Source organism: Triticum aestivum, unplaced genomic scaffold (assembly GCF_018294505.1).
Source record: "Triticum aestivum cultivar Chinese Spring unplaced genomic scaffold, IWGSC CS RefSeq v2.1 scaffold58054, whole genome shotgun sequence".
NCBI classification, from domain to species: domain Eukaryota; kingdom Viridiplantae; phylum Streptophyta; class Magnoliopsida; order Poales; family Poaceae; genus Triticum; species Triticum aestivum.
Window position 1 is genome coordinate 7866 of NW_025227769.1, and position 21285 is coordinate 29150.

The 21285-nt window shown below is 41.3% G+C and overlaps 1 protein-coding gene across 1 annotated transcript; it reads left to right on the forward strand.

Moving 5' to 3' along the window:
- The first annotated feature begins 312 nt into the window (after nucleotides 1-312).
- LOC123172839 (uncharacterized) lies at nucleotides 313-2493 on the forward strand. The gene is made up of 3 exons (XM_044589740.1): nucleotides 313-920; nucleotides 1122-1404; nucleotides 2034-2493. The coding sequence occupies exons 1-3, from the start codon at nucleotides 435-437 to the stop codon at nucleotides 2069-2071; spliced, it is 807 nt and encodes a 268-aa protein (XP_044445675.1). The 5' UTR covers nucleotides 313-434; the 3' UTR covers nucleotides 2072-2493.
- Nucleotides 2494-21285: the final 18792 nt, after the last annotated feature.

Genomic DNA, 21285 nt, shown 5'->3' on the forward strand with positions numbered 1-21285 from the left:
GGTAACCCCTAGAAAATTAGCGAAAAACAGTTTTGTTTTTTTAGCTTAACTTTTTTTAGGCAAACATTCTGTGTTACTCAGCCGTCACAGTTTTTTTTAAAAAAAATTCCTCAGCCGTCACAGTTTTTTTTAGCGCTAATGCATTTTTTTGAGGGGAGCTTTTTTAGCTTAACTGAGAAGCAGAGAGGTATTACGTTTCCTAGGCACGGCCCAATAGCCCACCTACTGCCGAAAGGTGAGCACGGCGACGGCGTCAGGCCACCTTTGAAATACTCTGGCTTGGCGCCCATCGTAACCGTCCCAACCAACAGCTCCCGCTTCTTGGCTTCCCATCTTCTCTTCGTCGCCGGAGCGCCAAGAAACAAAGAACTCACCATCCCCACCTCTCCACCGCGCGCCTCTGCTCTCCAGCGTCACCGACTCACCGGCGACCGATGGAGCTGTTCCAGGACGGCCAGCACGTGCGGCTGCGGAGCCGCGGGCGCGGGACGTACCTGCACGCCGACGACGACGGGCTTGGCGTCTCCCTCCGCCGGCTCCGCGCGTCGATGAACGTGGCTTGGGCGGTGCACTTGTACCAGGGCCAGTACCTGCTCCTCCAGAGCGCCGCCTACGGTGGCTACCTCGCCGCCACGGCCGCGCCGGCGCGCCGCGGCCACCGCGGGCGCCGCGTCGAGCAGCGCAACTACTTTCACTCGGAGGTGGATCTAATGCTTTGGCAGGCCGTCCAGATGGAGAACCTCTTCCTCAACCACATCAACGGCGGCAACCTCCGCGCCAACGGGAGGTACCGCCGCTGGAAGAACGGCGTCAGCGTCGACCACATCGACGACATCAACAACATCAGCACGATGATGCACTGGGTCGTGGAGGTCATCCCCGCCAGGGAGATCATGCCTCGCCTTCCACGTCCGTCTCCGGTGAGTCCGCCATGTCTGCTTCTTGATTCTTCCAGAATTTGCGCGAATTGGGTTCTTGAATATCGTTAACATGCATCGGAATATGCAAATCGTGTTAATTTCAATCGCCTGGGAGCAATTCTTGGCTCTGTTCTTGCCAAATTTGCGCTTTCTTTGGATTCCTCATCTGAAATTTGCGCTTTCTTTGCGACTCAACTGCAGCTTCCCGACCTCTTGTTGCGGCCGCGGATGATCATGTACGTGTGGCCGGACATCCACGGGGGCCTCATCACCCACGGCACGTTCGTGTTCGGGGGGAGGTCCGTGTTCCGCCTGAGGAGCGAGCTGGCTACGCGGCTGGGCGACCTCGCAATCATGGACCTGGAGGTCGCCGACCTCGTCATGTGCTTGCCCACGCATGATGGCCGGCTTATTCCACTGGTCGTCGATCTGCCCCGCAGCGGCGAGACCCTCCACATCATCGTCGTCATCGTCGGGTCGCCTGGTGAGAGCCCCTCCATATCCTACTCTTCTCCACTTGTCCGGATATTATGGGTTTGATGTCAGTTGAGTGCTAATCTGAAAACAGAGTTCAAAACTGGTAGTCTGAAAAACACTTTGCTGAAACTTTTGCGGCTATTCTGTTTCAGTTAGTCTGAACTCTGAACTGCTGTAAGTTGCTCAATCAGATCAGTAGGCGTTCAACAGGCACCACATTATGCTAGAAGGTTGTCTGAAGCTAGTTGTTTGTCGAGGAGGAAATCATTTCATCAGTCAAAAATCCACACTGATCTTTGATATGGAAATTATTGGCTCAGATGGTTTAGTTCTTCAATTCGATGCACTGAACTTTTGTATGCCGCTAGTGGAAAACTTCTGAACTTGAAAACCCAAATCAGTTCGGTCTGCCTAGTTCAGCTTGACAGAAAAGATAATGAATGATTTCTGTTTTTTAGCCTACTGTAACTGTTTCGAGTAATGTGTGGACAAAATTCAGGTTCTATCCCACAACACATTACATTGTTTTGAGGTTTTGTACATCAGCTTTCTTTTCTAGTATCTTCTTATTTAAATTTCTTGCGGTACCTGTGACACCTGATGCCTAACTGCTTAACACCTTTTCTGCCAACTCAGCCTACATGGCGCTGCAGTACGCGGATGTCGATGCATAGCAGAGAGATAACAGAGCCAGGACACCTAGAAGTCTCCTTCATGTCCACCTCGTCGGAAGTGTCAGCCTACATGGCGCTGCAGTACGCGGATGTCGATGCATAGCAGAGAGATAACAGAGCCAGGACACCTAGAAGTCTCCTTCATGTCCACCTCGTCGGAAGTGTCGCCGCCTTGGACGCCATGGCACTAGAACTCGGTTCCTTTAGTAGTTTAGTTGAATTGTTGAAATATGGGTTCAGGAAAACCCAGCTTTGGTTTAGTAGGAAACCATTTCAACGTTGGCATCACCATTATGTACACCCGAAACTGCTTGAACATTAGTCTGTAATAATGCGTTGACAATGGCCACTATTCCATGGCATTCTCTTAGCTGCAGTGAGTTGAGCACTTGAGTTATTCTGCTGAAAGTTTCAGTCCATCAGCAGAAGATGAATTTCGTGCTTTCACTGAGACCAGAGTTCTGAACATGGAAAGGTTAATGTGTCCGGACACGAGTTGCTGCATTTTGATGCGCCCGTGGTTTATTTGATTCAGCCTATGGCCAGTGTTCTTGGCTGGCCCTTAGGTGCCTCTCAAATTCGCCTAAATTTTACCCGCAAAAAAAATTCGCCTATATTCGCTATTTTCTTCGGGTCTGATAGTCTGAACTTTTGATCAGTCCAACACTGGACCTGACAAGAGGGCCATGCCCTTAACCCTGGGCCGCTAGCTCTCTTTTTTCCATGGTAGCCCCGTAGGCCTCTTGAGCGTTTTTTTAAAGATGATTACCCGGGCGCCCCTATATCTTGCCGTCAGAGAGTATAGCTTCCGACTCACTGAAGGGGCGAGTGAGCTGGGCCGGCCCATGCCCACAGGAGACCACAGCCACTTTTTCTTTTTTTAATGTTTCCTGTTTATTTTTTTGCTTTATTTTAGTGCTTTTGTTTATACTTTAAAATATTAGATATATATAGCACAAAAAACACTCTACAAAAAATATTTGAAAAATGTTGAACAACTAAAAATGTTGAACAACTATTTGAAAAATGTTGAATAAACATTCAGATATTGTTGAAAGTGTAGAGAAAAATTGTTGATCATGCATTAAATATGATAATCCTTTATCTGACAAAATGTTCATCAAGAATTTAAAAAATGTTAAATAATTATTCGAAAAGTGTTAATCAAACATTCGAAAATGTTAAATCTGTTTAGAAATTTTTTGAGATTAGAATAATAATGAAAAAAAATTGATCATGTATATAAAAATATTAATAAGTCATTTGAAAAAAGCTTGAACAAATATTTCAAAAATGTTAATCAAGCATTTGGAAAATGTTAAGTATGTATAGAGAAAATGTTGACCACATACTAGAAAAATTGTAAAAATTTTGGACCATGTACATAATTTTTTTAATCAAGCACTGGAAAAAATAGTTAATAAGTATTTGAAAAATGTTAATCAAGAATTTGAAAAATGCTAAATATGTGTAAAAATGTTGACTATGTATTCAAAATATGCTAATTTTGTATTTGAAAAATGTTAATCAATGATTTGAAAATAAAATAAAAATATGTATAGAAAAAATGTTGAATGTTTATTTAAAAAATGTTAAAATTTGTATTGGAGAATGTTAAACATTTATTAGAAAAATGTTCTTGACATATACAAATAAATGTAGAATAAAAACCAAAAGAGACAAAGAAAAACCAAAAAAGAACAAAAACTGATAAAAACAAAGAAAGGCACAAAGAAAAAGGAAATGAATAAAGAAAAGAAAAAAGAGAAGACGGGAGAAGGAAAAAAAAGAAAAAAGAAAAGAAAACGGAAAACGGGTAAAAAAAAGTATCTCCTCCCGAAACCGAGTTGTACACCCATCTCCAATAATAAACTTACCCCTATTAAAGAATGCTACCTTAGTTCTCACTAAACTCTTCCAAAAGGGGGAATCATTTGGTTGTGCCGTTAATTGAGATAAGGTCTTGGAAGTAGGTACCTGTTTTGCAATAACCGTATCCATACCCCTCCTCCTCAGAGGAAAACGATAAAGCCACTTACTATGCAGACACTTATTCTTAACCTCCAGGTTTTCATTACCCAATCCCCCTTGGTCTTTGGGCATACACAAAATATCCCACTTAGGCAGCCTATATTTTGCTCTATTCTCATCACTTTGCCAAAAGAACCATGATCTATAGAAGTATATTTTTTTCGTACCCATACTGGTATTTCAAACAATGAGAGCATAAACATAGGCATAATCATAAGCATCGAGTTTATAAGAATCAACGTAACCCCATAAGACATAAGCTTTCCCTTCCAATAGGTAGGCTTTTTCTTTTTGAATCGATCATCAATACATTTCCATTCTTTCTTCGTTAAGTTTCAACAGTGAAATGGGATCCCTAGCTACCTGAACGTGAGAGATCCAATCTCACAACCAAATAATTGCTTGTAATTATTTTGTTCATCTTTGGCCCGTCCAAAAAAGAATAATTCACTTTTGTGGAAGTTTATTTTAAGGTCAGACAGATGTTCAAAAAGACACAAGACTAATTTCATATTTCTTGCCTTAGGCATATCATGTTCCATGAAAATTATAGTATCATTGGCATATTGTAGGATAGAGACACCCACATCCATAAGATGTGGGATCAACGCCCCCCCCCCCCCACCTACCCGACTGTCCTCTTGGGATCCACATATTAGGATTGCTAGCATGTTTGCAACAATGTTGAACGAGATAGGGGACAATGGATCTCCCTTGCAACAATTCCTTCTACGTCTAGAAATAATGACCAACATCATCATTAACCTTGACACCAGCATAGCCTCCTTGTACAAAGGTTTCAACCTAGTTCCTCCAAGCAGTATCGAAACCATTCATCCGCAATGCTTGCTGCAGCAAGCCTTATCAAAATCCATTTTGAAGATGACTTTGTCAAGTTTCTTGAATTGACTTTCATGTAAAGTTCATGCAGAACCACAACATCCTCTAGTATGTATCGTCCTGGCATGAAAGCAGTCTGAGTCAACTTAACCACATAATACGCAATCCAAGTTAGACGTTTCGTACCCACCTTGGTAGAAATCTTAAAACTAACATTCAGTGGGTAAATGGGCCTGAACTGCTCAATTCTAACTGCCTCTTCGTTCTTAATCATTGAAGTAGTAGTCTCAAAGTTAAGCTTGAACAACTAAGGTAGGCCATTTAAAAGATCGTGGAAAATGGGCACCAAATTTCCCAGAATAACCCCGCAACATCTCAGATAGAATTCCGCCGATAACCCGTCCGAACCAGGCACCTTATTATTCTTCAGCTGCACAATCCTCAAAAACCTCCTTTTTCGTAAAAGGAGCATTGAGCACCTCATTCTCTTCTGCACATAATTGTGGGATATCATCACTGTGCCCTCATTTAGGGAAACAAAATTCTCTATCGGAGCACCAAAGAGCTTTTTATAGAAGTTGAAAATGTACAATTTAAGATTTTTGTGACCTACTATTGTACCTTCATCCTATTCAAGTTGGATAATTCTATTTTTTGTGCTTTCCATTTGCAATTAGATGGAAAAACCGAGTGTTATTATCCCCTTGTACGACTTCTCAGACCTTTATCTGATACAACAATACCTATGCCATCGGGACACCGGCCCAAAATATACACAAACTCTTTATTGTAAAGGATGCACATACTTGACATTAAAACACAAAATCTACACGTCAATTGATCATCCGTGGAAAATCCTGCCTATGTTAGAAGCATTACAAGGACAAGGGCACAAATGCGAAAATTAAGAAGAGATGGTGATCGATTTCTCTTTTTTATCACCCTTGGTGGGTAAGGTCCCACTTGTGATACAGCTTGTACAGTTTCCTTTATCTGTATAGATTGTAACACTGATGCTTGTGAGACAAGGTTTATTTTTTATAGAGCATGATATGAGAGATTTGTTTTTTAGTAAAGCATGACACATGGACTTTTGGAATATGGCGCATGCGATGATCATATCCTCTCCATGTGTTCTATTTGAGATCTCTATTAATATAGCATTTTTCTCAATACGTGACAAATACAAGCTATACTTCAGTGAATACGAGTGTCTTGACAAATACACGCTATACTTCACCATAGCTAACAAATACTACCATTGTGTTCGTTGAATTGCAGACCTCTATCAATGTGTGCACACCACTCAATTTTATGGCACTTGTGATTAGGTGGCGAGGGCTCCATTAATGTGTCGCTCATCAATAGGCGGATGAATAAATGGAATACTGACACAAAAATATTAATGTATAACGACTGTTCCATTGGAAACTAGATGGTGTATTGTAATACTCGTATGCTAATTACTCCTAATTATTACTCCCTCCATTCACAAATATAAGATGTTTTAGATATTTCACTATAAACTACATATAGACTAAAATGAGTAAACAAACACATCAAAAGGTGTCTACATGCATCTGATTCTGAAAAAGTTGGAACATCTTATATTTGTGAACGAGGGTGTAGTAAATAGCTAATAACTGACAAATTGATTAAACACGCCTTTCATGTGATGATTTCCCCTAATTTATCAGCTATACAATACTAATACATAGAACATCAGCTAAGCACAAGGACTTAACTTGCAACCATGACAAACATGCTCCCATATATTTTGGTAACTAAATGTAGCTCGTAGATATTTCCATATCATAAAGTTCAGTTAGAAATATGTGGAGTTGATTTTGATGTCTCTAATTTATTCAAAAGTGGGAACAATAATTCTTGGTTAACATCCAAAGCATGATTATGAAGCTAAGATCAAAACCAAAGCCATGAAAAACTCAGTATTCTCGATAAGCCATGTACATTTTTTCCTATAAATTTTTACCTGATCTTCTATTAATTGGCGTACTATTTTCTTGTTAGTGTTGTGTTTTAAAGTTCAAATTGTATCTTCCATGATTCGAGTTAACTATGAAAAATGAAGTCAACATATTTTTTCCCTATAAACTTGCATACTGTATGTAAGGATTTCAGTTGTAAATCATCGGTCCAAAACATGTGATGAAACTAAAGTACCTCACCTTCCAAATTGAACAATGTTGGACGGAGAGACCTAGTGTGATTATGGCCATGGTGCTGGCTTGCTGTGTAGTTAACTCCAGAGATGGCGGAAGTGTCACGCCCAATATGCGACCCTATCCTAAAGGAACTCGAAGGTCCCACCAAGGATAGAAGCGCATATTGGAGACACTTTTGCAAGGTGGATATCACTACATCGTACCAGTACATAATAGTTAGGGATACATACAAGAGGCACACAATGCCACACGAATACAACAACATCATACATAAGAGCAACATCCGACTACGGATGCACACAAACAGAAACTCAACGACATCCACCCTGCTAGCCCAGGCTGCCGACCTGGAACCTATCCCCTGATTGAAGAAGAAGCAGAAGAAGAACTCCAAAACAAGTAAACATCGCTCTCGCGTCATGATCATCGCATTACCTATACCTGCAACTGTTGTTGTAGTAATCTGTGAGCCACGAGGACTCAGCAATCCCATAACCATGGGTATCAAGACTATCAAAGCTTAAAGGGGTATGGAAAGGATACGTGGCAAGGTTGCAGCAGCGATTAAGCATATATGGTGGCTAACATACGCAAATAAGAGCGAGAAGAGAAGCAAACGGAACGGTCGAGAAGCTATAAGTGATCAAGGGGTGATCCTGAAACTACTTACGTTCATACATAACCCAAAAACCGTGTTCACTTCCCGGACTCTGCCAAAAAGAGACCCTCACGGCTACACACGCGGTTGATGCGTTTTAATTCGAATTTGGTGTCAAGTTTTCTACAACCGGATATTAACAAATTCCCATCTGCCACATAACCGCGGGCATGACTTTCGAAAGTTTATACCCTGCAGGGGTGTCCCAACTTAGCCCATTATAAGCTCTCATGACCAACGAAGGATATTCCTTCTCCTGGGAAGACCCGATCAGACTCGAAATCCCGGTTACAAGACATTTCGACAATGGTAAAACAAGACCAGCGAAGCCGCCCGAATGTGCCGACAAATCCCGATAGGAGCTGCACATATCTCGTTCTCAGAGCACACCGGATTGTCCAAACTTCCGGTAGGCCAGCCCAGAGTTGCCCTTGGTGGCCACCGGCGGCTGACAGGTTGGACCAACACTCACGACGAGCACTGGCCCGGGGGGGGGGGGTAAAAATAAAGATGACCCTTGAGTCTGCAGAACCCAAGGGAAAAAGGCTTAGGTGGCAAATGTTAAAACCAAGGTTGTGCCTTGTTATAGGAGTTTTATTCAAAGCAAATTGTCAAGGGGGTCCCATACACCCGGCCGCGTAAGGAACGCAAAATCAAGGAATATAACACCGGTATGACGGAAACTAAGGCGGCAAGAGTGGAACAAAACACCAGGTGTCGTGGAATTGTCACGACAGAAGTCCTCGTGAAAGGACTTAGTCGTGGAGCCATCGCAACTAGGAAGCTTGAAGGGGTTAATCGGGACAAGCGACACGAGGTTTATACTGGTTCGGCCCCTTACGTTGAAGGTAAAAGACTACGATCCAGTTTTGAGTGGGATTGTGAGTAGTTCACCCTCGGGGCTGAGGGTATGTACCAGTAGCTATGTGTTTGATCTCTCTCTCTCTCGTGTTCTCTCTCGTGTTCCTCTATGGCACGATCTTGATGTATCCTGAGCTTTGCTATTGTAGTTGGATCTTATGATGTTTTTCCCCCTCTACTCTCTTGTGATGAATTGAGTTTCCCCTTTGAAGTTATCTTATCGGATTGACTCTTTATGAGAACACTTGATGTATGTCTTGCCGTGATTATCTGTGGTGAGAATGGGATATCATGTGCCACTTCATGTATGTGTTGGTGATCAACTTGCGGGTTTCGTGACACTTGGGAACCTATGCATAGGGGTTGGCACACGTTCTTGACTCTCCGGTAGTAGCTTTGGGGCACTCTTTGAAGTACTTTTATGTTGGTTGGATGAATCTGAGATTGTGTGATGCATATCGTATAATCATGCCTACGGATACTTGAGGTGACAATGGAGTATCTAGGTGACATTAGGGTTTTGGTTGATTTGTATCTTAAGGTGTTATTCTAGTATTAACTCTTTTATAGATCGATCCGAAAGAATAGCTTTGTGGTGGTTTCGTACCCGACCATAATCTCTACGTTTGTTCTTCGCTATTAGTGGCTTTGGAGTGACTCTTTGTTGCATGTTGAGGGCTTGTCATATGTTCTATCTATGTTCTTATTGTTGAGAGAACTTGCACTAGTGAAAGTATGAACCCTAGGCCTTGTTTCCTATCATTGCAATACCGTTTATACTCACTTTTACCACTTGCTACCTTGCTCTTTTTATATTTTCAGATTACAAAAACCTTTATCTACTATCGATTTTGCACTTGTATCACCATCTCTTCGCCGAACTAGTGCACCTATACAATTTACCATTGTATTGGGTGTGTTGGGGACACAAGAGACTGTTTGTTATTTGGTTGCAGGGTTGTTTGAGAGAGACCATCTTCATCCTACGCCTCCTACGGATTGATAAACCTTAGGTCATCCACTTGAGGGAAATTTGTTAATGTCCTACAAACCTGTGCACTTGCAGGCCCAACAACGTCTACAAGAAGAAGGTTTTGTAGTAGACATCCAGCTCTTTTATGGCGCCGTTGCCGGGGAGGTTAGCGCTTGAAGGTATATCTTTAGATCTTGCAATCGAATCTTTTTGTTTCTTGGTTTATCACTAGTCTAGTTTATAAAAGAAAACTACAAAAAAATGGAGTTGAGTTTGTCTAATACGCTTCACCTTTTGAATATCTTTCATGAGTATGATGGAAAGGAAAATTGTGCTCAAGTGCTAGAAGAAGAAATCTATAGAATGTTTGGTACTAAATCTTTGAATGATGAGCATGATTGGAATGTTGTTAGTATGAATTCCTTGAATATCCATGATGCTAATGATATGCAAAGCCACAAGCTTGGGTAAGCTATGTTTGATGGAGATGATATTTTTTGTCCCCCAAGCTTTGATGAGCAAATTTACTATGATGAAAGCATGCCTCCTATCTATGATGATTATTGTGATGATACGTATGCCATAAAGAAGAAGTTTGCTTATGTGGAGAGTAGTGAAATTTCTATGCTAGTAGATCATGAAAAGAATGCTTTAGGTGCCGGTTATATTGTTGAATTCATTCATGATGCTATTGAAAATTATTATGAGGGAGGAACATATGCTTGTAGGAATTGTAATAATGTCAAGTTTCCTCTCTATGTGCTTAAATTCTTGAAGCTATGCTTGTTGTGCCATCCTATGCTAGTTGATTATTGTTCCCATAAGTTGTTTGCTCACAAAATCTCTATGCATAGGAAGTGGGTTAGACTTAAATGTGCTAGTCATATGCTTCATGATGCTCCCATTATGTTTCAATTCTTATCTTTTATGTGAGCATCATTGTCATCATCATGCCTAGCTAGAAAGGCATTAAAGAAAAGCGCTTATTGGGAGACAACCCAATATTTATCCTTACTGTTTTTGTGTGTCCACATGATTATGCTACTGTAGTAATCATGTTTTATAGCTTTTTGTTTCAATAAAGTGCCAAGTGGAACCTTTGGGAAGACTTGGGTGAAGTTTATATGATCTTGCTGTGAAAAACAGAAACTTTTGCGCTCACGAGAATAGCTTCCATTTTTTACTGGAGAGTGATTTTAGGTTGATTCATTTTGAAGATGATTAATAGACAAATTACTCAGGTCCAGAAATTTATTTCATAATTTTTGGGGTTCCATAAGTATACGTTTTATACAGATTACTACAGACTCTTCTGTTTTCTATGTGTTGTTTGCTTATTTTGATGAATCTATGAGTAGTATCGGAGGGTATGAACCATAGGTAAGTTGGAGTACAGTAGATATTACACCAATATGAATTTAGAATGAGTTCATTACAGTACCTAAGTGGTGGTTTTATTTTCTTATACTAATGGAGCTTACGAGTTTTTTTTTTTTGAGTTTTGTGTGGTTGAAGTTTTCAACTTTTGGGTAAGGATTCGATGGACTATGGAATAAGGAGTGGAAAGAGCCTAAGCTTGGGGATGCCCAAGGCACCCCAAGGTAATATTCAAGGACAACCAAGCAACTAAGCTTGGGGATGCCCCGGAAGGCATCCCCTCTTTCATCTTCGTCTATCAGTAACTTTACTTGGAGCTATATTTTTATTCACCACATGATATGTGTTTTGCTTGGAGCGTCATTTTAATTTTGTTAGTTTTTGCTTGCTGTTAGTTATAATAATGTTTTGCATCTTTAGTTGGCAATAAACCAGCTCAGGCGTTTGCACTACTCACCATCACTACCGCGGATTTGTGGCATTGTCGTCTCGGGCACCCCGGCGCTCAAACTCTCGCTTCCATCTCTAAAGATTTTCTTAGTGAATGTAATAAGGCTCCTCACTCACCTTGTAGTGCATGCCTACTAGGCCGCCAACCACGTCTTCCTTTCCCATCCTCTCTTTGCAAGACTTATGCTCCTTTTGATTTAATACATTGTAATTTGTGGACATCTCCTGTTGTAAGCTTCTCTGGTTGCCAATATTATCTTGTTGTGTTAGATGACTTTACACATTTTTCGCCGACGTTTCCCCTCCGCAACAAATCCGACATCTCCACCATTCTCCAACGCTTCTTCACTTTCGTTCACACTCAATTTCACACGGTCATCAAAAGCATGCAGTGTGACAATGGCAATGAGTTCATCAATGCATCTCTTCGTACCTTCTTCTCCACCAATGACATCACTTATCGCTTCTCTTGTCCCCACACTTCCCCCCAAAACGGCAAGGCGGAACGTATGATCCGTACCCCCAATGACATAGTGCCCACCCTCCTCCTACAAGCCAACCTCACTACCCCTTTTGGGTTGAGTCACTTCACACCGCCACATACTTGCTAAATAGACGACCGTCACGTGCCATTGCTCCCCACACACCTTATTTTCTTCTTCATGGCGTGCCCCCACATATGATCACCTAAGTGTTTTCGGTTGCCTATGCTTCCCCAATTTGTATGCCACTATGGATCACAAACTTGCCCCACACTCCACCCGCTACGTTTTTCTTGCTATGCTCTCGAACAAAAAGGCTATCGCTGCTATGATCTTACCACTCGCCGCGTCATTGTGTCTCGACACGTAATTTTTGACAAAACCATTTTCCCATACACAGCACACCCCCTGGCTACACCCCCACTACGTCCATGATGTCTACTACACAACCTTCTTCTTGTAGACGTTGTTGGGCCTGCAAGTGCACAGGTTTGTAGGACTGTAGCAAATTTCCCTCAAGTGGATGACCTAAGGTTTATCAATCCGTACGAGGCGTAGGATGAAGATGGTCTCTCTCAAGCAACCCTGCAACCAAATAACAAAGAGTCTCTTGTGTCCCCAACACACCCAATACAATGGTAAATTGTATAGGTGCACTAGTTCGGCGAAGAGATGGTGATACAAGTGCAATATGGATGATAGATAAAGGTTTTTTTAATCTGAAAATATAAAAACAGCAAGGTAACTAATGATAAAAGTGGCGTAAACGGTATTGCAATGATAGGAAACAAGGCCTAGGGTTCATACTTTCACTAGTGCAAGTTCTCTCAACAATAATAACATAGATAGATCATATAACAATCCCTCAACATGCAACAAAGAATCACTCCAAAGCCACTAATAGCGGAGAACAAACGAAGAGATTATGGTAGGGTACAAAACCACCTCAAAGTTATTCTTTCGGATCAATCTATTAAAGAGTTCGTACTAGAATGACACCTTAAGACACAAATCAACCAAAACCCTAATGTCACCTAGATACTCCATTGTCACCTCAAGTATCTGTGGGCATGATTATACGATATGCATCACACAATCTCAAATTCATCCAACCAACACAAAGTACTTCAAAGAGTGCCCCAAAGCTACTACTGGAGAGTCAAGAACGTGTGCCAACCCCTATGCATAGGTTCATGGGCGGAACCCGCAAGTTGGTCACCAAAACATACATCAAGTGGCACATGATATCCCATTGTCACCATAGATAAGCACGGCAAGACATACATCAAGTGTTCTCATAAAAGACTCAATCTGATAAGATAACTTCAAAGGGGAAACTCAATTCATCACAAGAGAGTAGAGGGGGAGAAACATCATAAGATCCAACTACAATAGCAAAGCTCGGGATACACCAAGATCGTGCCATAGAGGAAACACGAGAGAGAACACGAGAGAGAGAGAGAGAGGGAGAGAGAGAGAGATATCAAACACATAGCTACTGGTACATACCCTCAGCCCCGAGGGTGAACTACTCCCTCCTTGTCATGGAGAGCGCCGGGATGATGAAGATGGCCACCGGTGATGGATTCCCCCTCCGGCAGGGTGCCGGAACAAGCTCCCGAGTGGTTTTTGGTGGCTACAGAGGCTTGCGGCGGCGGAACTCCCGATCTATCTTGATTTTTGATGGTTTTAGGGTACGTAGGCATATATAGGTGAAAGAAGTCGGTCGGGTGGTGCTCGAGTGGCCCACGAGACAGGAGGGCACACCCAGTAGGGGGGGGCCCTCCTATCTCGTGGCCTCCTCGAGGATCTTCTGACGTGGACTCCAAGTCTCCAGGATCATATTCTTCCAAAAAATCATGCTGCCGAAGGTTTCATTCCGTTTGGACTCCGTTTGATATTCCTTTTCCTCGAAATACTGAAACAGGCAATAAAACAACAATATGGGCTGGGCCTCCGGTTAGTAGATTAGTCGAAAAAATGATATAAATGTGTAAAATAAAGCCCATAAACATCCAAAAGGGGTAATATAATAGCATGGAACAATCTAAAATTATAGGTACGTTGGAGACGTATCAAGCATCCCCAAGCTTAATTCCTGCTCGTCCTCGAGTAGGTAAATGATAAAAATAGAATTTTTGATGTGGAATGCTACCTAGCATAATTCTCAATGTAATTTTCTTTATTGGGGCATGAATGTTCAGATCCAAATGATACAAAATAAAAGTTCATATTAACATGAAAATAGTGATACCCCAAGCATACTAATCAAAGTAATCATGTCTTCTCAAAATAACATGCCCAAAGAAAGTTATCCCTACAAAATCATATAGTCTGGCTGTTGCTCTATCTTCATCACACAAAGTATTTAATCATGCACAACCCCGATGACAAGCCAAGCAATTGTTTCACACTTTAGTAATCTCAAACTTTTTCAACTTTCACGCAATACATGAGCGTGAGCCATGGACATAGCACTGTATGTGGAATAGAATGGTGGTTGTGAAGAAGACAAAAAAGGAGAAGATAGTCTCACATCAACTAAGCATATCAATGGGCTATGGAGATGCCCATTAATAGATATCAATGTGAGTGAGTAGGGATTGCCATGCAACGGATGCACTAGAGCTATAAATATATGAAAGCTCAACAAAAGAAACTAAGTGGGTGTGCATCCAACTTGCTTGCTCACGAAGACCTAGGGCATTTTGAGGAAGCCCATCATTGGAATATACAAGCCAAGTTCTATAATGAAAAATTCCCACTAGTATATGAAAGTGACAACATATGAGACTCTCTATCATGAAGATCATGGTGCTACTTTGAAGCACAAGTGTGGAAAAAGAGATAGTAGCATTGTCCCTTCTCTCTTTTTCTCTCATTTTATTTTATTTATTTTTCTTTTACTTTTTTTTTCTTTTTTTTCTTTGGCCTTTTTTTTCTTTTTGGCCTTTCTCTTTTTTTTCTTTTTTTTTCTTTTTGTAGAGTCCGAAGTCTCATCCTGACTTGTGGGGGAATCATAGTCTTCATCATCCTTTCCTCACTAGGACAATGCTCTAATAATGAAGATCATCACAATTTTATGGATTTACAACTCAAAGCTAGAACAAGATATGACTCTTTATGAATGCCTCTGGCGGTGTACCGGGATATGCAATGAATCAAGAGCGACATGTATGAAAATTATGAAGGTGGCCTTGCCACAAATACAATGTCAACTACATGATCATGCAAAAAGCAATATGACAAAAGTAATGCGTGTCATATGAACGGAATGGTGGAAAGTTGCATGGCAATATATCTCGGAATGGCTATGGAAATCCCATAATAGGTAGGTATGGTGGTTGTTTTGAGGAAGGTATATGGTGGGTGTATGGTACCGGCGAAAGTTGCACGGTACAAGAGAGGTACCAATAATGGAAGGGTGAGGTGCGTATAATCCATGGACTCAACATTAGTCAAAAGAACTCATATACTTGTTGCAAAAATCTAGAAGTCATCAAAAACCAAAGCACTACGCTCATGCTCCTAGGGGGATAGATTGGTAGGAAAAGACCATCGCTCGTCCCCGACCGCCACTCATAAGGAAGACACTCAATAAATAAAATTGTGCTCCAACTTCATCACAAAGCGGTTCACCATACGCGCATGCTACGGGAATCACAAACCTCAACACAAGTATTTTTCATAATCACCTCGACTAGCATGACTCTAATATCACTACCTCCATATCTCAAAACAATTATCAAGCATCAAATCGATCATAGCATCCAATTCACTTCCTATGATAGTTTTTATTATACCCAACTTGGATGCTCATCATTCTAGGACCAACTTTGTAACCAAAGCAAATACCATGCTGTTCTAAAAGACTCTCAAAAAGATATAAGTGAAGCATGAGAGACTAGCAATTTCTACAAAATATAACCACCGCCGTGCTCTAAAAGATATAAGTGATGCCCTAGAGCAAATGACAAACTACTCCGAAAGATATAAGTGAAGATCAATGAGTAGTCGAATAATTGTGCAACTATGTGAAGACTCTCTAACATTAAATTTCAGATCCTGGTATTGTATTCAAACAGCAAGCAATACTAAATAAAATGACATTGCAAGGAGAGCACAACTCATGTGAAGAAACAAAAACTTAGGCTCAACCGATACTAACCGATAGTTGTTGGAGAAGAAAGGTGGGATGCCTACCGGGGCATCCCCAAGCTTAGATGCTTGATAATTCTTGAAATATTATCTTGGGGTGCCTTGGGCATCCCCAAGCTTGAACTTTTGTATCTCCTTAATTCCTCTCATACCATGGTTTCTCTTTTTTATCAAAAGCTTCATCCACACCAAACTCAACAAGAACTCGTGAGATAGGTTAGTATAAACCAATGCAAAACCTTATTATTTTCTACTGTAAAAAATCACTAAAATTATTATTCAACATTGCATACTAAATGCCTCTGCATATTCAATACTCCTATCCTCAAATAGAATCATTAAGCAAGCAAACATATGCAAACAACGCAAACATAACAGCAATCTGCCAAAACAGTATGGTCTGTAAAGAATGCAAGATTCATCATACTTCCCTAACTCCAAAAATTATGAGAAAAATACTAAGCTGTAAAAGATTTATCGGAGCTCTGTATGCAAAAAGTTTCAACATTATACCATTCTCTGACTTTTCTAGGGATATTTTGCAACAGCGGGAAACTTTCTGTTTTAAAACAGCAACATGTATACTAGCAAAATAAGCATGGCAAAGGCTATCCTTGACATTTTTATTGAAAATAAAGATGCAAAACACTATTCTAAATAACAGCAAGCAAATACTAACAAAATAAAATGATGCTCCAAGCAAAACACATATCATGTGGTGAATAAAAATATAGCTCCAAGTAAAGTTACCGATAGAGGAAGACGAAAGAGGGGATGCCTTCCGGGGAATCCCCAAGCTTAGGCGCTTGAGTCTTCCTTGAATATTACCTTGGGGTGCCTTGGTAATCCCAAAGCTTAGGCTCTTACCATTCCTTATTCCATAGTCCATCGAATCTTTACCCAAAACTTGAAAACTCCACAACACAAAACTCAACAGAAAACTCCTAAGCTCCATTAGTATAAGAAAATAAAACAACCACTTAGGTACTGTAATGAACTCATTATAAATTCATATTGGTGTAATATATACTGTACTCCAACTTATCTATGCTTCATACCCTTTGATACTACTCATAGATTCATCAAAATAAGCAAACAACACATAGAAAACAGAATCTGTCAAAAACAGAACAATCTGTAGTAATCTGTATCAAACGTATACTTCTGGAACTCCCAAAATCCTACAAAATTAGGAAGTCCTAAGCAATTTGCGTACCAATCCAGAGAAAAAATAATCAGATCAGAAGCACGTTTATGTGAATTAACAAAACTAATTTACTGGGTGCAAAAGTTTCTGATTTTCAGCTGGATCAACACAACTATCACCGTAAGCTATCCTAAAGGTCTTACTTGGCACTTTATTGAAACAAAAGATATAAAACATGATTAATACAGTAGAATAATCATGTGGACACACAAAAAAATAAATGATAAATATTGGGTTGTCTCCCAACAAGCGCTTTTCTTTAATGCCTTTCTAGCTATGCATGATGATGACAATGATGCTCACATAAAAGATAAGAATTGAAACATAACGGGAGCATCATGAAGCATATGACTAACACATTTAAGCCTAACCCACTTCCTATGCATAGGGATTTTGTGAGCAAACAACTTATGGGAACAATAATCAACAAGCATATGAAGGTAAAACAAGCATAGCTTCAAAATTTTCAACACATAGAGAGGAAACTTGACATTATTGCAATTCCTACAAGCATATGTTCCTCCCTCATAATAATTTTCAGTAGCATCATGAATGAATTAAACAATATAACCAGCACCTAAAGCATTCTTTTCATGATCTACAAGCATACAAAATTTACTACTCTCCACGTAAGCAAAATTCTTCTCATGAATAATAGTGGGAGCAAACTCAACAAAATAATTATCATGTGAGGCATAATCCAATTGAAAACTAAAATCACAATGACAAGTTTCATGGATTTCATTATTCTTAATAGCATACAAGTCATCACAATAATCATCATAGATAGCAACTTTGTTCTCATAATCGATTGGAACCTCTTCCAAAATAGTGGAATCATCACTAAATAAAGTTGACACTCTTCCAAATCCACTTTCATATTCATCACAATAAGATTCAACATCCTCCAAAATAGTGGGATCACTGCCTCCTAAAGTTAACACTCTTCCAAACCCACTTTCATCAATATAATCATCATAAATAGGGAGCATGCTATCATCATAATAAATTTTCTCATCAAAACTTGGGGGACTAAACATATCATATTCATCAAACATAGCTTCCCCAAGCTTGTGGCTTTGCATATCATTAGCATCATGGATATCAAGGAATTCATACTAACAACATTGCAATCATGCTCATCATTCACATAATTCATGCCAAGCATTCTATGTAATTCTTCTTCTAGCACTTGAGCACAATTTTCCTTTTCTTCTTACTCACGAAAGATATTAAAAAGATGAAGCGTATGAGACAAACTTAACTCCATTTTTTGTAGTTTTCTTTTATAAACTAAACTAGTGATAAAACAAGAAACAAAAAGATTCGATTGCAAGATCTAAAGATATACCTTCAAGCACTCACCTCGCCGGCAACGGGGCCAGAAAAGAGCTTGATGTCTACTACACAACCTTCTTCTTGTAGACGTTGTTGGGCCTGCAAGTGCACAGGTTCGTAGGACAGTAGCAAATTTCTCTCAAGTGGATGACCTAAGGTTTATCAATCCGTAGGAGGCGTAGGATGAAGATGGTCTCTCTCAAGCAACCCTGCAACCAAATAACAAAGAGTCTCTTGTGTCCCCAACACACCCAATACAATGGTAAATTGTATAGGTGCACTAGTTTGGCGAAGAGATGGCGATACAAATGCAATATGGATGATAGATAAAGGTTTTTTGTAATCTGAAAATATAAAAACAGCATGGTAACTAATGATAAAAGTGAGCGTAAACGGTATTGCAATGATAGGAAACAAGGCCTAGGGTTCATACTTTAACTAGTGCAAGTTCTCTCCACAATAATAACATAGATAGATCATATACCAATCCCTCAACATGCAACAAAGAATCACTCCAAAGCCACTAATAGCGGAGAACAAACGAAGAGATTATGGTAGGGTACGAAACCACCTCAAAGTTATTCTTTCGGATCAATCTATTAAAGAGTTCGTACTAGAATAACACCTTCAGACACAAATCAACCAAAACCCTAATGTCACCTAGATACTCCATTGTCACCTCAAGTATCCGTGGGCATGATTATACGATATGCATCACACAATCTCAAATTCATCCAACCAACACAAAGTACTTCAAAGAGTGCCCCAAAGCTACTACCGGAGAGTAAAGAACGTGTGCCAACCCCTATGCATAGGTTCATGGGCGGAACCCGCAAGTTGGTCACCAAAACATACATCAAGTGGCACATGATATCCCATTGTCACCACAAATAAGCACGGCAGGACATACATCAAGTGTTCTCATAAAAGACTCAATCCGATAAGATAACTTCAAAGGGGAAACTCAATTCATCACAAGAGAGTAGAGGGGGAGAAACATCATAAGATCCAACTACAATAGCAAGGCTCGGGATACATCAAGATCGTGCCATAGAGGGAACACGAGAGAGAACACGAGAGAGACAGAGATCAAACACATAGCTACTGGTACATACCCTCAACCCTGAGGGTGAACTACTCCCTCCTCGTCATGGAGAGCACCGGGATGATGAAGATGGCCACTGGTGATGGATTCCCCCTCCGGCAGGGTGCCGGAACGGGCTCCCGAGAGGTTTTTGGTGGCTACAGAGGCTTGCGGCGGCGGAACTCCCGATCTATCTTGATTTTTGATGGTTTTAGGGTACATAGGCATATATAGGCGAAAGAAGTCGGTCGGGGGGTGCTCGAGTGGCCCACGAGACAGGGGGCGCGCCAAGTAGGGGGGACGGCCTCCTATCTCATGGCCTCCTCGAGGATCTTCTGACGTGGACTCCAAGTCACCAGGATCATATTCTTCCAAAAAATCACGCTGCCGAAGGTTTCATTCCGTTTGGACTCCGTTTGATATTCCTTTTCCTCGAAATACTGAAACAGGCAATAAAACAACAATATGGGTTGGGCCTCCGGTTAGTAGGTTAGTCCAAAAAATGATATAAATGTGTAAAATAAAGCCCATAAACATCCAAAAGGGGTAATATAATAGCATGGAACAATAAAAAATTATAGATACGTTGGAGACGTATCAGTCCACAGAAAATCCCCATGCACCACCTACCCATCCCACTTTCCCGGATCCCCAGGCGGATCCTTCCGACGGATTCCCAGGCGGCCCCCCACCAGCTGGCTCTGACCAGTCGCCCGGCCCCTCCCCGCACACCATGTTGCCTGCGTCCCCCGCTTCCCCCGCCCGCCCCACCTCGACTGCTGCGCCAGTCCCCTACGACCCGCCTGCCTCCCCCACGAGCGCACCTGCCTCCCGATCCACCTCGGATCCGCCGCTCACCAGCCCTGCTGCCCCCTTCCACAGGCCCCACCGAATCCACCTTGGATTCCGCTGCATCCAGTACCCCTTCGCCACCTATTCCCAAACATGTCGTTCCAGTATAGCCACCCCAAAACTCCCACAAAATGTCCAGACAAGCTAAATCAGGCTACCTTATGCCCCGACGCTTATTTCTCGCTGATACTTCTACCACACCCATCTCACCCATTCCACCCACATACAAATCCGCTCTCAAGGATCCCCATTGGGGCCAAGCGATGCTCGACGAGTTTAATGCTTTAACGAATAACTCTACTTGGTCTTTGGTGCTTAAGCCTGCAGGTGAAAATGTGATCACGGGCAAATGGATTTTTCATCACAAGTTCAACACTGATGGATCCTTGGCTCGGTATAAAGCATGGTGGGTTGTTCATGGGTTCACTCAGCAAGAGGGTGTGGATTACTCCGAGATGTTCAGTCCTGTGGTCAAGCCGGCTACCATTCGGGTTGTGTTGAGTCTTACCACTTCTCATTCATGGCCCATTCATCAACTTGATGTAAAAAATGCATTCCTCCATGGTGAACTCAATGACACAGTGTACTCCTCGCAACAAGCTGGGTTTGTTGACTCCTCCAAGCCGGATCATGTCCGTCATCTCCGTAAGTCTCTCTACAGCCTCAAGCAAGATCCTCGGACATGGTTTCTTCGCTTTCAAGCCTTCTTGCTCTCAC

Bases quoted from the DNA above. Each gene is read 5' to 3' on its own strand.
- LOC123172839 (XM_044589740.1), top strand. From the start codon at position 435: ATGGAGCTGTTCCAGGACGGCCAGCACGTGCGGCTGCGGAGCCGCGGG. The intron at 921-1,121 runs GTGAGTCCGCCA...ACTCAACTGCAG, and splicing joins GCCTTCCACGTCCGTCTCCG to CTTCCCGACCTCTTGTTGCG. The intron at 1,405-2,033 runs GTGAGAGCCCCT...CTGCCAACTCAG, and splicing joins CGTCATCGTCGGGTCGCCTG to CCTACATGGCGCTGCAGTAC.